This window comes from Herpailurus yagouaroundi, unplaced genomic scaffold, assembly GCF_014898765.1.
Source record: "Herpailurus yagouaroundi ecotype Mexico unplaced genomic scaffold, PumYag 93511, whole genome shotgun sequence".
Classification (NCBI taxonomy): Eukaryota; Metazoa; Chordata; class Mammalia; order Carnivora; family Felidae; genus Herpailurus; species Herpailurus yagouaroundi.
This window is the reverse complement of record NW_024421351.1, coordinates 1-13,924: the sequence shown is the minus strand read 5'-3', so window position 1 is coordinate 13,924 and position 13,924 is coordinate 1. Positions and strand designations below refer to the sequence as shown.

General features: G+C 49.3%; 2 protein-coding genes across 2 annotated transcripts; both read left to right on the top strand.

The window, feature by feature from the left end:
- The first annotated feature begins 6 nt into the window (after positions 1-6).
- On the top strand, positions 7-4,970 carry LOC121026394 (cytochrome P450 4A24-like). Its single transcript, XM_040469260.1, has 6 exons — positions 7-58; positions 144-334; positions 431-564; positions 1,855-1,919; positions 2,068-2,144; positions 4,475-4,970. Exons 2-6 carry the CDS (start codon positions 201-203, stop codon positions 4,641-4,643), a joined length of 579 nt encoding a protein of 192 aa, XP_040325194.1. The 5' UTR covers positions 7-58; positions 144-200; the 3' UTR covers positions 4,644-4,970.
- Positions 4,971-6,916: 1,946 nt separating this feature from the next.
- LOC121026395 (cytochrome P450 4A11-like) lies at positions 6,917-13,921 on the top strand (the record flags this gene model as incomplete). The annotated part of the gene is made up of 7 exons (XM_040469261.1): positions 6,917-7,175; positions 9,743-9,884; positions 10,674-10,718; positions 11,472-11,599; positions 12,748-12,872; positions 13,229-13,383; positions 13,830-13,921. Coding segments are annotated over exons 1-7 (882 nt in total), but the record flags the coding sequence as incomplete, so codon positions are not given.
- Positions 13,922-13,924: the final 3 nt, after the last annotated feature.

Genomic DNA, 13,924 nt, shown 5'->3' with positions numbered 1-13,924 from the left:
GGAGAAGGTCAGGAGCAAGAGGCACTTGGACTTCCTGGACATCCTCCTCTTTGCCAGAGTGAGTGTGAGCAGGGGAGGCATGAGGCTTTGCCCACAAGCTTGGAGGGAGGGGCAAACTCTGACATGTCACCATTTCCTCTCAGACGGAGGACGGCAGCAGATTGACTGACAAGGACATCCGCGCTGAAGTGGACACGTTCATGTTTGAGGGCCATGACACCACAGCCAGTGGCATCTCCTGGATCCTCTATGCCCTGGCCACACACCCTGAGCATCAGCAGAGGTGCCGGGAGGAGGTCCAGAGTCTCCTGGGGGATGGTACCCACATTACCTGGTGAGTGCTCACGAGATGGGATTGCCCAGCCCACTCAACTGGAGAATTTCCTGCTTGGCAGAGTCTTGCCTGTCCTTCAGGGTAGCTTCGTTTCAGGGACCACCTAGACAAGATGCCCTACACCACCATGTGCATCAAGGAAGCACTGCGACTCTACCCACCAGTTCCAGGCATTGGCAGAGAGCTCAACAAGCCCATCACTTTCCCTGATGGACGTTCCTTACCCAAAGGTATGAAGGTCACCACACTCACACAGCAACACTCTGCAGGAACACATGGGACGTCAGTGGTCCACATGTCATGTGGCATTTCTCAATCACTCTGGTCATCTTTCATCCATAAATGGACACTTACTCTCTGGTTTGGATGAGGAGAGAAAATGCCTGACACAGAGCCAGAGCACTGCCAAAGTGTCATAAAGGTTACTTCCCCTTCCTATCTATGGAGAATATATTCTATTTCGGTTCATTCTCCCAAATAACCTGTAAGGTGCATCTCAATTCTAAGATCTCAAAAGAACAGAATCCTAAGTTTCCAAACTTATCCAACAAAAACATTCTATTACCATGAGATCCCATTGTTTTGTGACGCTACAGCATTCCCACTGAAGGCACTGACATTCTCTGATTTAAAACTGCATACTCCAGTTCCTGACTCCAAGTCTAAACTCATGGACCAATTCTGTCTTCACTGTCGTATCTATTTGAATATCCTGAAGATCTGACATAACATTTGGATAACCCCTTTGTGACAAATGCAAACAGCTATATACATATCAGTTAAAATAAAAACGACTCAATACATTGCATCTTCTCTAAAAGGAGCTGTTGACTTCAGCAAGGGGCTTCAAAATTAGCATAAACTTCTAATATCCAGAGATTTGATGGCTGGAGAGAAAATCCCTCTGGGCCAGACAGAGCTGTTTTTCATTCCCTGTGGGGTCGAGTCATTGAAGCAGATCAGGGAATCCACTGTCATTATTTTGACAGTCCAGTCAGTGGGGGGCCCTCAGATTGGTGGCAGAGAGTACCTGATGACCAGATCTGAGAATCCAGCCATGGTTGGAGGCCACCGTTGGCTCACCTCTGATCTGAACTCCAGGCCTGCCACATCCTAGCTGTGTGGATATAGGCAAGGAGCTTAGCCTCTCTGAGGCTCTAGGTGCCTGATATGGACAATGGGGACATGAGTGCCTTCACTGGAGGGTTGTTGTGAGGATTGAATGAGTTCATGCATATTACCCAAGGGCCTATGGATGCTACTTGATAAATGTGAGTTTTCTGTCACTTGAGTTGTTCCAAAAAGTAAGCCTCCTGTTCTTTCCTACTTCTCAGCCCAGGCATGGTTCTCTAGTAATGAGTGTACAGGTGCTTTCCTTGTCCACCCCATCTCTCTTGCAACACAGTCATTCCACTCACAATGATGAGCAGTGGCTTTCACTGTGGCTTCCAGGCTGTTTGTGCATGCACATGACTCCTCGTGGCGTGGATATGATCCGTCTTCTCTCTTCTCTCCCACAGGATTCCAGGTGTTCCTCTCCATTTATGCCCTTCACCACAACCCGAATGTGTGGCCAAACCCAGAGGTATGATGGCTTGGGAGGAGGGGATGGGATGAGATCTCCAGACCAACCCATTCTCCTGTCCTACCTCTGGGTAGTCTGTCTGGTGGTTGGTTAAATTGGACGGAGGGGCTTGATTATACCTGTCCTGGCCCTGGTGCTCCCTCTGCAGGTGTTTGACCCTTCACGGTTTGCACCGGGTTCTGCCCGACACAGCCATGCTTTCTTGCCCTTCTCAGGAGGAGCAAGGTGAGTTATTTGTAACAGGATGGGAGTGGGTGACTGCTTGCTGGGTACATATCCAATACTTGTGACTTCCTATTGTATACGGGTGTCTGTAGATATGCCTTTGCTTGTCTCTGTGCTGGGAAAGAGGTATGTGCCTTTCTGTACAAAAGAAAGCTGGGAAGCATGGCACGACCTGGAGACATTGACCCATTTCTCTTCCCCAATCTCCAGCCACACTTCAGTGTTGGTGGCTGCTCCAAAATTCAGTGCATTCTAGTATTTGATTCACTGTATGAGTATGACTTTGCACAAGAGATTTTCTCACATGTTAATTTTCAAGTATTATCGATTTCAAAATCTGGACGGAATCTGATAGATTCTTTCATACACATTCTCAAACCAGCCATTCTTTCCCCGAACTGCACCACTGAATTCTTTGCATGTGTTTCCATTCTCAGCTGCCTTGCATATCTCAAACATTTATGTCATACATGAGGATGGTTACTGTGGCCTCTTAAGGGATTAATGAAGTATTCAACTAATTTGTGTCACTATTATGTTTGCATCTATCCAAAAGAATTTTTGAGTCCATGGTAATGGTCACATGTACTTGACATTTTTCCCAGTTGTCAAATCAGTCCATATGATCTGGGCTCTATACACATTAATATTATACTTAGAGTCCAATTGCATAAGTGGGCAAATAGATGCAAGAAAGACATTAAACTGTTTTTGAGAGAAAAGCCACTGTTTTATACATGACACATGGTATTTGAAAGTTTCCTGGAGTATAAAACATAAAGCAGACTTGAAGTGACTGTGGAGCTGGATGACTATTCTCCAGAGTGGCTGCTGTGAAATCCTCCAGTGCTGCTGAAATGGTCCTCTAATTAGTAAATTCCTTAAATCTTGTAAGTAGTTACTAAAAACGAGTTCTTTTCTTCAAACACTAAATCCACTTTCACAGAATAGGCTTTAAGCAAACTATTCTTCCAGATACTGGCTGTAGGATTTGAGCCTTAGACACTGGTGCGTGTCGTGTGGCTGCCAGTGAGGACAGGAGAGGGCCAGAGAGATCCATTTCTAGCTCAGACCTAATGGCTACCATATTTCATTCCATTCAGGTTTTTTTTTTTTTAGTTCAATAAACTTCATGCAATTCTAAGACTACTCTTTAAGCCTGTCTCTGTGTGCTACGTCTTATGTTAGGAGGTGGAACGCAGAAGAAAATACTGCCCTTGCCGCCAAGAGTTCACAGCCATAAATGCTCCCACTCAAAGAGACATCATCATTCATTCATTCATTCACTCCATAATTTACTAATTGAACACACTGTAGGACATTCCACGTTCCTGACACTGTCCTGTTCTGGAAAGTGATGTGTCCCTGAGTAAAAAATACTAGTGTGACTTCAGGATCCGGGCATGAAGAGGTACAGCCAGTAGAGAGGGTGAGCGTGGGCTGTCATTAGCCTTGAGCACGAGGCAAGCAGAGGTGGAGGGAGCGTATTCTCAGGGATCACATCAGCAGGAGCTCAGTGGGGAGGCAGAGCTGGACAGGTGATAGGTGAGTGAGGGAACAAGCCAAAGAGGGCTTTAATGCCAGCTGAGGCATGTGGACATGCCCCTAGCTGTGATGGAGGGCCTGGGAGAGTCTGAGCTGGGCGGGGCTTCAGGGGAGGAAGGGGAGGCAGGAGACAGAGAAGCCTGGGTGAGGAGATTGAGGGATGGCCAACAGGGACATTTCTGCAGTAGACTTGGAATCTACAGAAACTGGTTGACAGAAGGGTTGAGGGGAGCACAGGAGTCTGGACCCAAACTGGGAAGGAGATGGTGTAGCAGATTGAGCATCGTTACGGCCTTGCCCATTTGGATGTCTCTCTGATTCCATTCTGTTTTCCTTACACAATTCCACCTTGTCCTTTCTCTGAGGATCTGGGTCCCTTTGTCCCCCCATATGGTTAGGGCCTAAAGTGGCCCAGCTGGCCCCTATAGTACCCTGTACTGTCTTCTCATTTTTGAAATCAGTAATGGCTTATAGAGACAGCAAACACTCTGATGATTAACTGTTGTAGTGATCACTTGACTTGGCTGTGTGCCTCTCGAGCTGACCCTCTTATAAGAGGACTTCAGGCCTGCCGACAGCAGAGGTAGAAGGAACTAGCCCTGGAAGATTGTAGGCTTTGTCAAAGGTCAGGGGCAGAGTGTGAAGCAAGGCTTGGGTCGAAATGTGTGTGGGTGTCCGGGAAGGAAAGGGATCGGGGCCGGACCCATGCAGGAAGGCCCTGCATGTGCTGTTCCCAGCAAGGGGATTGAGGCCACTTCTCATTTCCTTTTCCCTCCCTGACCCAGGAACTGCATCGGGAAGCAGTTTGCCATGAGCGAGATGAAGGTGGCGGTGGCCCTGACCCTGCTCCGCTTTGAGCTGGCGCCAGATCCTTCCAGGGTCCCTGTTCCCTGGCCAAGAATTGTGTTGAGGTCCAAGAATGGGATCCACCTGCATCTCAGGAAGCTCCTCTAAAATCTGTGCAGACAAGCATGAGCCCGAGAACCTCCTGCCTGCCATCCTGTCTTCCTGTCTGTGTCTCCCGTCCCCTGTCTTCTGCCTCCCTCACAACCTCCATGATCTCCCCCTCTTTCCCATCAGACTGTCTGCCCTTCTCGGTCTCACCCTTTTCCAAGACTCCTACTAGTTTTCTGTTACCCTCCTCCTACTTGGCTGTAGCCCTGACTGGGCGTGTAACTCTCGATTACGCACCTGTCCTCTAGCCTGTCTGGCCTCTCTTGTCGTTATTCTTCCTGTGCGCTGGTCTGTCCTGTACTGTTTTGTCTTGCTGGTTTCCCAAATGACACAAACTTAGTCCCTTAAGGGACTGGGGCCAGACTGCCTGGCTTTGAACACTGGCTCTCCCTCTTACCAGTATATTGACCCTGGAAAGGCAACTAAGCTCTGGGTGCCTTGGTTTTCTCGTTCAGATTTTGAGATTTATTTGAAAAAATCTGTTGCGGGTTGGGGCACCTGGCTTGCTCAGCTGGTTAAGCATGCAACTTTGGCTCAGGTCATGATCTCATGTTTCATGAATTTGAAGCCCACATCGGGCTCTCTACTGTCAGAGCGGATCACACTTCCAATCCTGTCTCCCACTCTCTCTGCCTTTCTCCCACTTGGCTTTCTCTCTCTCTCTCTCTCTCTCTCTCTAAAATAAATAAACATTAAAAAAAAACTACTGTGTTAGAGTAGTTGTGGGTTAAAATATATAACGTTCTTTGCTCAGTGCCTAGAACATGGTAAGCACTCACTAAATGTTAGCTATTTACAAGTATATGCACCCTACTATATAGAGGAAATCGAGGATTCGGGGAGGAAAGACAGAGTGATGCCCAGAATTCCACCCCAAGTATCCCACTTCTAACCTCCCTCCACAACTGCTCCTGGTATGCTAGGTGCAAAGCTGGTGCAGGCCCAAGTAAGGGAAGGAGTAGGGTCCAAATTCAGTGGGCCGGGATCAGAGAGAGATGGGAAGTAAACAGAGAACTGGGGCAAGGTTGAGAGGAATGGGTAAAGTGGTTACCTCTCCCTGGGTTTGGACAGGAGCCCAGATTTAGGGGAGAGAGCTAAGAACTCCGGTGCTGTGGGTTGTGTAATGAATCCCCTGTCACGAGGTTGGGCGAAAGAGAAGGACTTTGGAGTTACAGGTGAGATGGGTGAGGAACAGGGCAGAAGAAAAGGGGGACTCATGGAAGATGCCTTCTAAAGAAATCCTCATAAAGATATTTTGTTTTTATTTTTCTGAATTTTGGGCCTAGAGTTGACTTTGGGGAAGAGAAGCAGGAACAAGTAAGAGATTAAATTGTCCTCATCAGAAATGCTTTCTTGCATAGGCTCTCCATGAGCCCTTAGCGCCCATCCTCTTCTCTAGCACTCCACCTGGTGAACTCCTATTCACCCTTGAAGGTCCCATCCTCCTGTTTTGTTTTCTCTTTCCCTGGTAGGGCCTGGCCCACACTTCACTCTTTCAGTACAGGCTTTATTGTGTTTTCCTGTAAGGTTAGTTCTCTGCCTTTGCCTAGCAGATAGTGAGCTCAAGAACATTGGCTGAGTGCATGAGTGACTGCATGAATATGCATTCCTGGGAGGAACTTGGGAAAGGGATGATTACCCAACCTTACAGAAAGAGAAACTGAGGTTCCGGAAGTCAATGTCATTGGCTTCCTAAGTCATGAGTGTGCCCTGGGGCTGGAGATCTGAGTCTCTGGCAGGTGCTCTGTCTGCTGGCCCATTCGGCCCCAGGCAAAACTAGTGAGTGGATAGTGACAAGCATGGGGAACATTGCTGAGGCAGCTGAGGCAGGTGGTCGGGAGAACCCCTGATTCTAACCCCAGCTGGCACTCTCAGTGGCAGTTCTCCTGTGGCCACATCACACAAGCTCCCTGTAAGACTTTTGCTTTCTGAAAAGGGATAATATTCCCAGCAAGCACATGTTCTCAACTTTATAACTGAACCGTGGTCTTCTATCAGTTTGTTTGCAGGGCTCTTGTCTGTTTGCAGCCAGCCATGTTGTGGCACTAAGTACAGCTGGCACTTAGCAGGTGCTCCTGAAATATTGAATGAATAATAGGGAGAAGGCCAAGTGGGAGTTTGCTGAGTGCTGTCTGCAGAGAAAGCTTTCTTGCCACTGGTTCCCAAGAGGGATCCTCACAGTTAATGAACACTGGAGGCCCAGTCTAACCTCTGCCCCCTGCATTTACCCTCCCTCCAGGTGGGCAGGGCAATCCTACTTGGACTGACAAGGCTGGGGTGCTCAGGGGAGGTCAGCCACAGTCAGGGACAGTCAGAGGATTCAGCTGTCCCTGCACCATGAGTGTCTCTGTACTGAGCCTCACCAGACCCTTGGGCAGTGTCTCCGGACTCCTGCAAGTGGCCTCTCTGCTAGGCCTGGCTCTGCTGTTGCTCAAGGCAGCACAGCTCTACCTGCACAGGCAGTGGCTGCTCAAAGCAGTCCAGCACTTCCCGTCCCCTCCTTCCCACTGGCTCTTCGGGGACATCCAGGAGGTAGGAAGCGGCTGGACGGGGGTTGGGAGGACAGAGCAGGCCTGGATTCTCAGAGCATCCGCTTGGTCAGCAGATATATCCCACACAGGCTTCTTGGGTGACAGCACGTGGGTCTAGCTTACCTCTCAGACCTCAGTGCCCCAAGCCAGCCCTGGAGCTCAGCCCCTCCAAGGAAGCCTGTGCTAGTGCCCTCAGGCCAGTCTGACCCTCTTTCCTTAGGCAGATCCGCAGGCTGTTTTGTAGCTTAGCCCTTTGAGGACAATGGCTGCTCCTTCCTGAGTCTTCCCCTTCAGGCTGAGCAACCCTGCCTCTTCTCTCACAACAGGCTTCCTGATGCTTCCCTGCCCAGCCACTCAACCCCAGCCTCTCAGCTTGGCCCTGAGATGCCTGGGACTCAGACCATAGACAGGAATCTCAGAAGGTGCAGATTACAGGAAAACAGGGTCAACCGCTGGACCGGGGATCACGTCAGGTGTAGGGAACAACCAGGTTGGGTGCCTGAGACTGTGGATGTTCCAGACTGGTGGTGTCAGTGCTACAACCCTGACAAGCCACTGGCACACAGGAGAAGGTTCCCAGGATGGGGCAGGTAAAGAGCATTCACACTGACCTCCACCATTAACAGAATCTGTTTCCACATCAGCTCTCATTCCCCAAACCCGGCACCATGTAATCCATGGGCTGAGGATGTCACCTCCTTCCAGTACCCCGGTGGCCAGCGCAGAGCTGACCCCAAGGGATGCTTGACTCAGGTTGTGCAGTTGACAGAGGAAGGAGCAGCTTGGGGTGACTGGGTGGGAGACAGCACCTACCCAGCCAGTTCTGTCAGCACTGGTCCCCGAGGGAGGGTTACAGGAAGGGGGGCACTTGGAGAGGGGCTCACTAGTGGGGTGTGGATTGAACAAGCCTAGGAGGTGGGGTGTTGCAGAGAGCGGAGACCGGTCTCTTCTCAGAGAAAGAGGCAGAGCGATTTCAACCGAGTGGCGCCAGAGATGGAAACTTCATGTCAGCCACAGGGAGACAGCCAGAGCCCAGTTCCTTCCTGCACATTGTTGCACTAATGACTTCCAGATTATTTGTCCAGTTGGAGAAATTGGGACCTTTTGTTAGATGCAGTTGTCACCTTCCCGAGCTGGGATTTGACATAAGGAACTAAAAAACTTCCTCCAGTGACTTTCCCATTAACTGACTGTATGTAGACTCTGTAAGCAGACAGGTTCTGCTACATAACGAATATTACTCCCGGTGCCCAATCATCATCTCTCATCGGCTGCTGACCTATCAGATATTGTAGCCAAATATTTCTTATTTTTATAATTCTATCTGAAACCTTCCTTTATTCAATTCCTCTGGAATTGGCTAAGTCAGGAGTTAGAATGCCACCTGAGGTGAGTTAAAGCTAACCTTCAGGCAAGGTGACAAGTCACAATGGGGACAGGGAAGCATGTGGTCTCTGAGCCAAGCTCCGTAGATTTTATCCTAGCTCTGCCACATACTCTATGCCTCTGTTTCCTCCTCTGTAAAGTGGGGATGATGCTGCTGATGATTAGAGTCTCAAGCAAGTCATTCTAATCTGCATAATTGATAAAAATTGAAAATAATGTAATGCCTACGAAGGACAAGCAAGCTGTGGATCCACAAACTCGCTGCACTACCTAGGGGTGAAATCCACCAGGAACTATGAAAGGGGAACTGCAGGGTGGGAAAGAGGTGAGTCAACAGCCCCATCTTTCCTCCCCTGTCTCAGCATAACTGCTAGTAGCAGAGCTCACAACACCTGACCATTGTGCTGCCCCTTTAGTTTCTGTCCTCCTTCTGTCCTTGTGCCTCCTTTGGGGGATATTTTTTGTGGCTGCAGCTTTAGTGGAACATAGCCTGCATTGAGTGGTCGCAGGCTGAAGGCCAGTGGACATTGGGTATTTACCGACAGAGTAACTGCCACTGCCACCTTGGGCAATGTCTCTTCTACAAGATTGTCACCTGGCCCTGGCCAGACCTGCTCAGGGACAGATCGCAGCCCCACGTGTTTGTCCAGACAGCTGACAGATCAGTGGCCCTCAGAATGGCCCAGAGAGGGGAATAGCCGGGCTATTTGGCTCCTTGGGTCCCCTGGAGGAGGAGAGCATGTGATCAGAATAGAGGCATTACACTGGGCTGAAACAGGACCCAAGGCCCCTGCTGTGCAGGTTGAGGGCATCGTGGTGGACAAAGTAACATAGCTTTGTGGTAAGAGGTTCCCACTGGATGGTCACTGCACTGGATCTAAGGAGAAGGGTAACCCATGATGGCCATGACCTGGGAGCACAGAGCAGGCCCCTTAAGTAATTGAAGGACACTTCAGACTCTAAGGCCTGATTCTCTTCCCTGACTCCACTCCCACACTAGAACATAAGTTCACTGAATGTGGAATCTAGATCAGAACCTGTCTCATCAGAAACAGTTCCAAATTCTTAAGCACTGTGGATAGCTAGAACTATCACCCTGTGGCCATCCTACCTTCCACCACCACTCTAAGCAGTGCACCTGACGAGGAAGGTTTTATTGACTTGTCTTTCCCTCGGTTACAGTTCCAAGATGGCCAAGAGCTACAAAACCTTCAGAAAAGGGCAGAGAAATACCCATGCGCCAGTCCTCGCTGGCTGTGGGGGAGCAAAGTTACCCTTGAAGTCTATGACCCGGACTACATGAAGGTGATCCTGGGGCGATCAGGTGAGAACTATCCCACATGTCTTCTGCTATGGCTTTTCCCTCTTGGGTGCATTCTTTGGGGACTATGAAATTCTGGAAGAGAGTCATGGCTCAGCCTTCAGTACCCTCCAGCAACCATCCTTCTAGTGCACAAGCCAGCATAAGGCCAAATATAGATACTTAGATGGAATGCTTAAACAGCTGTGAGGGATTACATTTTTCATTTTCTTTCTTTCTTTCTTTCTTCTTTCTTTTCTTTTCTTTTTTCTGTCTCCCTTATTTCTGTTCTTGCCTTCCTTCCCTTCCTTCCCTCTACCTTTCTTTCTTTTCTTTTCTCTTTTCTTTTCCTTCCTTCCTTTTTTTCCTTCCTTCCTTCCTTCCTTCCTTCCTTCCTTCCTTCCTTCCTTCACCAAACTTATATGATCCCAGATCTTGAAGACAATTTGCTATCCGTGATGGCTGGGATTTGGAACCCTATCTGTTGCCCATGCTATGTCATGGAAATCCTGGGTCATCCTTAAAAAATACACACCAGCTACTGTCTTTTCAGTGGCACTGAGGACAGCAGTTATATTTCTTGCTGATTCAAAATCCTCGTTGGGGCTATGCTATAGACACTGAGTCTGTCATCATGAGCCTACAGTGACTATCAGGAAAGAAACAAGATTCATGGTTGGGAGGCAAGTGGGAAGTGGATGGAAACAAACTGCCAGCTTACAGTCCTCAGGAAGGGATGGAGGCCAATGGCCTGGACCACAGCTGCCTCCTCAGTTCCCTCCAGTTCCCTGTAATGCCCCTTGTACTTTTCAGACCCAAAGCGTCGTGACTCCTCCAGATTCCTGGCTCCCTGGATAGGTAAGTATATGGAATCAGGACCACAGTCCACCTTCTGGTTAGGCTTGCCAAAAACTATCCATTCGGCCCAGATTAAACAAGAGGTGACCAGAACCACAGTCACACCCTCATCGCTGAATGGAGCTCCATCCTCTCCATTCTCTTCTTTTTATCTTTCTTTTTTAAGGGCTTTTTATTTAATATATTTTTTAATTTAAATCTATGTTTGTTAGCATATAGTGCAACAATGATTTCAGGTAGAATCCTTAATGCCCCTTACCATTTAGCCCATCCCTCCTCCCACAACCCCTCCAGTAACCCTCTGTTTGTTCTCCATATTTAAGAGTCTCTTAGGCTTTTGTCCCCCTCCCTGTTTTTATATTATTTTTGCTTCCCTTCCCTTATGTTCATCTGTTTTGTATCTTAAACTCCTCATATGTCCATTCTCTCCTTTGATGAAACACTTCCTAATGGTGGGGAGAGCCCTCCTGCAGCTCAGCCTCTTCCACAACACTTCACAGTCCTCGGAAATGATGTCAACCTCACTTTTCACCAAAGTCCTTCTAAGACTCGCACCCCACTCAGTTTCCATCTTGATCTCTCAGCTGTCATGACCACTTGCTGTGAACCAGCTCTTGGAAATTTACTTTCCCGACATGCACTGGCCTTCCCTGCCTCACCCAGGATGCCCTTCATCTCACACTCTGGGTTCCTGCCAAATACCCTGGACAACTCTTGGGAGATCCCTTCCAACACAGCCCCATTGTGGCCCAGGGTACGGTTTGCTCCTGTTGAATGGGCAGAGGTGGTTCCAGCACCGGCGGATGCTGACCCCAGCCTTCCACTATGACATCCTGAAGCCCTACATGCAGCTCATGGCCGACTCTGTCCATGTGATGCTGGTAAGTCCGTCCTACGCTCACCTGCACACTCACACCCACAGCATAGTTCACAGAGCCCACTCTCAGGCAGATGTGTCCTGGAGACATCAATCAGGCACCGCCCTAAAAATCATGCACTTATACCTTACTATGAGACCGGGTACCCCAACGAGGGAGGGAAAAGAAAGTACCCAGGCTTGCCTCCACTCTGTGCTCATTGCCCACAGAAGAGACAGTCATGGTGGATCCAGGGTCCCTTCTCCTCCCACTTTATGTCTTCGGCTTGGATAGGAAGAGCAGTCAATCCCCGTGGACAACAGGACAAGTGGCCCTGGCTGGCCTGGGCAGTAGCAGCTTCATTTACAGGTGAACACCCCAGGATGTCACTGAGGTGGGCACTAGCCTTGGGGCAAAAGCTTCTGCATAGATTTTCACCACTTCATGAAGGGAAGTGGAGACCGGATCTCAAAACCCAGGGCTGGATCATGCCCTCGTATCACTTCTGAGCAGGACCCTGTCTCACTAACTGTGATGAGCTGACATTTGTTGAACAGTCCCTGATACCTTTACTTAGGAATCCTGGTACTGGCCCATTACTTTTCTCTTGCCTTGACACTTGCTACCTAGTGGGACTGCACCTTTTTTTTCTCGTGTCTAGATCAATCACAGGAGAGAGAAGATTCACCCCTTGTCCCCTTGGAAACATTGTTTTCCGGTCTGCTATGGTTATTAGCACCATAAATTGTTCCTAACTTGTAGGAGATAGTGATTATTTATGTAACAAAAGTTTTTGAGAAAAAACTCATCACACGGCGAACACATATTTGCTGTATGTTCCCAAATTGTTAAAACACATCTGGGGTATCTGCGAGGCTCAGTCGGTTAAACGTCTGACTTCAGCTCAGGTCATGATCTCACAGTTTGTGAGATCAAGCCCCATGTCGGGCTTTGTGCTGACAGCTTGGAGCCTGGACCAGCTTCTGACTCTGTCTCCCTCTCTCTCTGCACCTCCACTGTTCACACTCTGTCTCTATCTGTCTCAATAATAAACATTAAAAAAATGTTAAAACACATCCCCTTTAGAAGGTGAGGACATCTCATCAGAATATTTACAGAGAGCGGATGGGCCTTCTGGAGGAGTAGAGGATTAGTGTGTCCCTCCAACACAGGACAAGTGGGAGGACCTCATCAGACAGAACTCATATCTGGAGATTTTTGAGCATGTCTCCTTGATGACCTTGGACACCATTATGAAGTGTGCCTTCAGCTACCAGGGCAGCCAGCAAGCAGACAGGTCAGTGAAATCCTCAGTTTCTGGGTCCTATCTCCTATCATGCTGAGAGGTAAGTAGAGCAGTTGGGGTGTTTCCCAGCACAGACAGCCACATTCTGCAGAGCGTCCCAGACCACAGTCAAATTCAGCCCACAGCACACCTTCATTAGGCACAGATCCCAGGTCCCTGCCATATGGAAAAGCCTGGCTGCAATGTCCCTCACAAAGGGCTGAGGGTCTTGAGGGTATTAAGACAGAAAGTGCGAATGCCTCAAGTTGCCTGACCCACTGACTGAGGAACCCTCACTCACAGCCCCAAATCCACTTCAGGGCAGAAGTCTCCTTCCATCAAGGCCCTTCTGCATCCTCCCGATTTAGGATCTCCCAGTCCTACATCCAGGCCATTGAAGACCTGAGCAACCTGTTTTTTTCCCGAGTGAGGAATGCTTTCCACCAGAATGACATCATCTACAAGCTGACCCCTGAAGGCCGCTGGAACCACCGGGCCTGCCAGCTAGCCCATCAACACACAGGTTGGACTCTGACCCCTGGGTGGCTCCCTCCTTCACTGGACGCATCTCAAAGGGACAGGCACTGAACACTCAAGCAGAGCCCTATCCCCCCTTGAGCCACTTCAGGGGCTGGGACACACCTACCCTGGGTACCCCCCTGGTGCAGGTGTTAGGATGCCAGTGCTGTGCAGGAGCTGACACATGTCAGCACATGGGTGAAGGTTGGGTGAGACCCCCTGCCAGCAGCATTCAAGCAGAGTCTCTACAGGCTGTGCTGTTGAGAGGCGACCCAACTCACAAGCACATGGTGCCACAGCTCTCACCCTGACATGCACACCCATTACCACTTTCCTCCTGATCCAGCTGGAACCCAGGCTGGGATACAAGCAGCAAGTGGGCCAAGGGAGGTGGCTGTGTCTGGGAACTTAGAGCTCTCAGCTCTGCCTGGGAACACTGTTCTGGGACAGACGGAGTGATCAAGCTGAAGAAGGCTCAGCTGCAGGAGGAGGGAGAGCTGGAGAAGGTCAGGAGCAAGAGGCACTTGGACTTCCTGGACATCCTC

Bases quoted from the DNA above. Each gene is read 5' to 3' on its own strand.
- LOC121026394 (XM_040469260.1), top strand. From the start codon at position 201: ATGTTTGAGGGCCATGACACCACAGCCAGTGGCATCTCCTGGATCCTC. The intron at 335-430 runs GTGAGTGCTCAC...GCTTCGTTTCAG, and splicing joins GATGGTACCCACATTACCTG to GGACCACCTAGACAAGATGC. The intron at 2,145-4,474 runs GTGAGTTATTTG...TCCCTGACCCAG, and splicing joins CCCTTCTCAGGAGGAGCAAG to GAACTGCATCGGGAAGCAGT.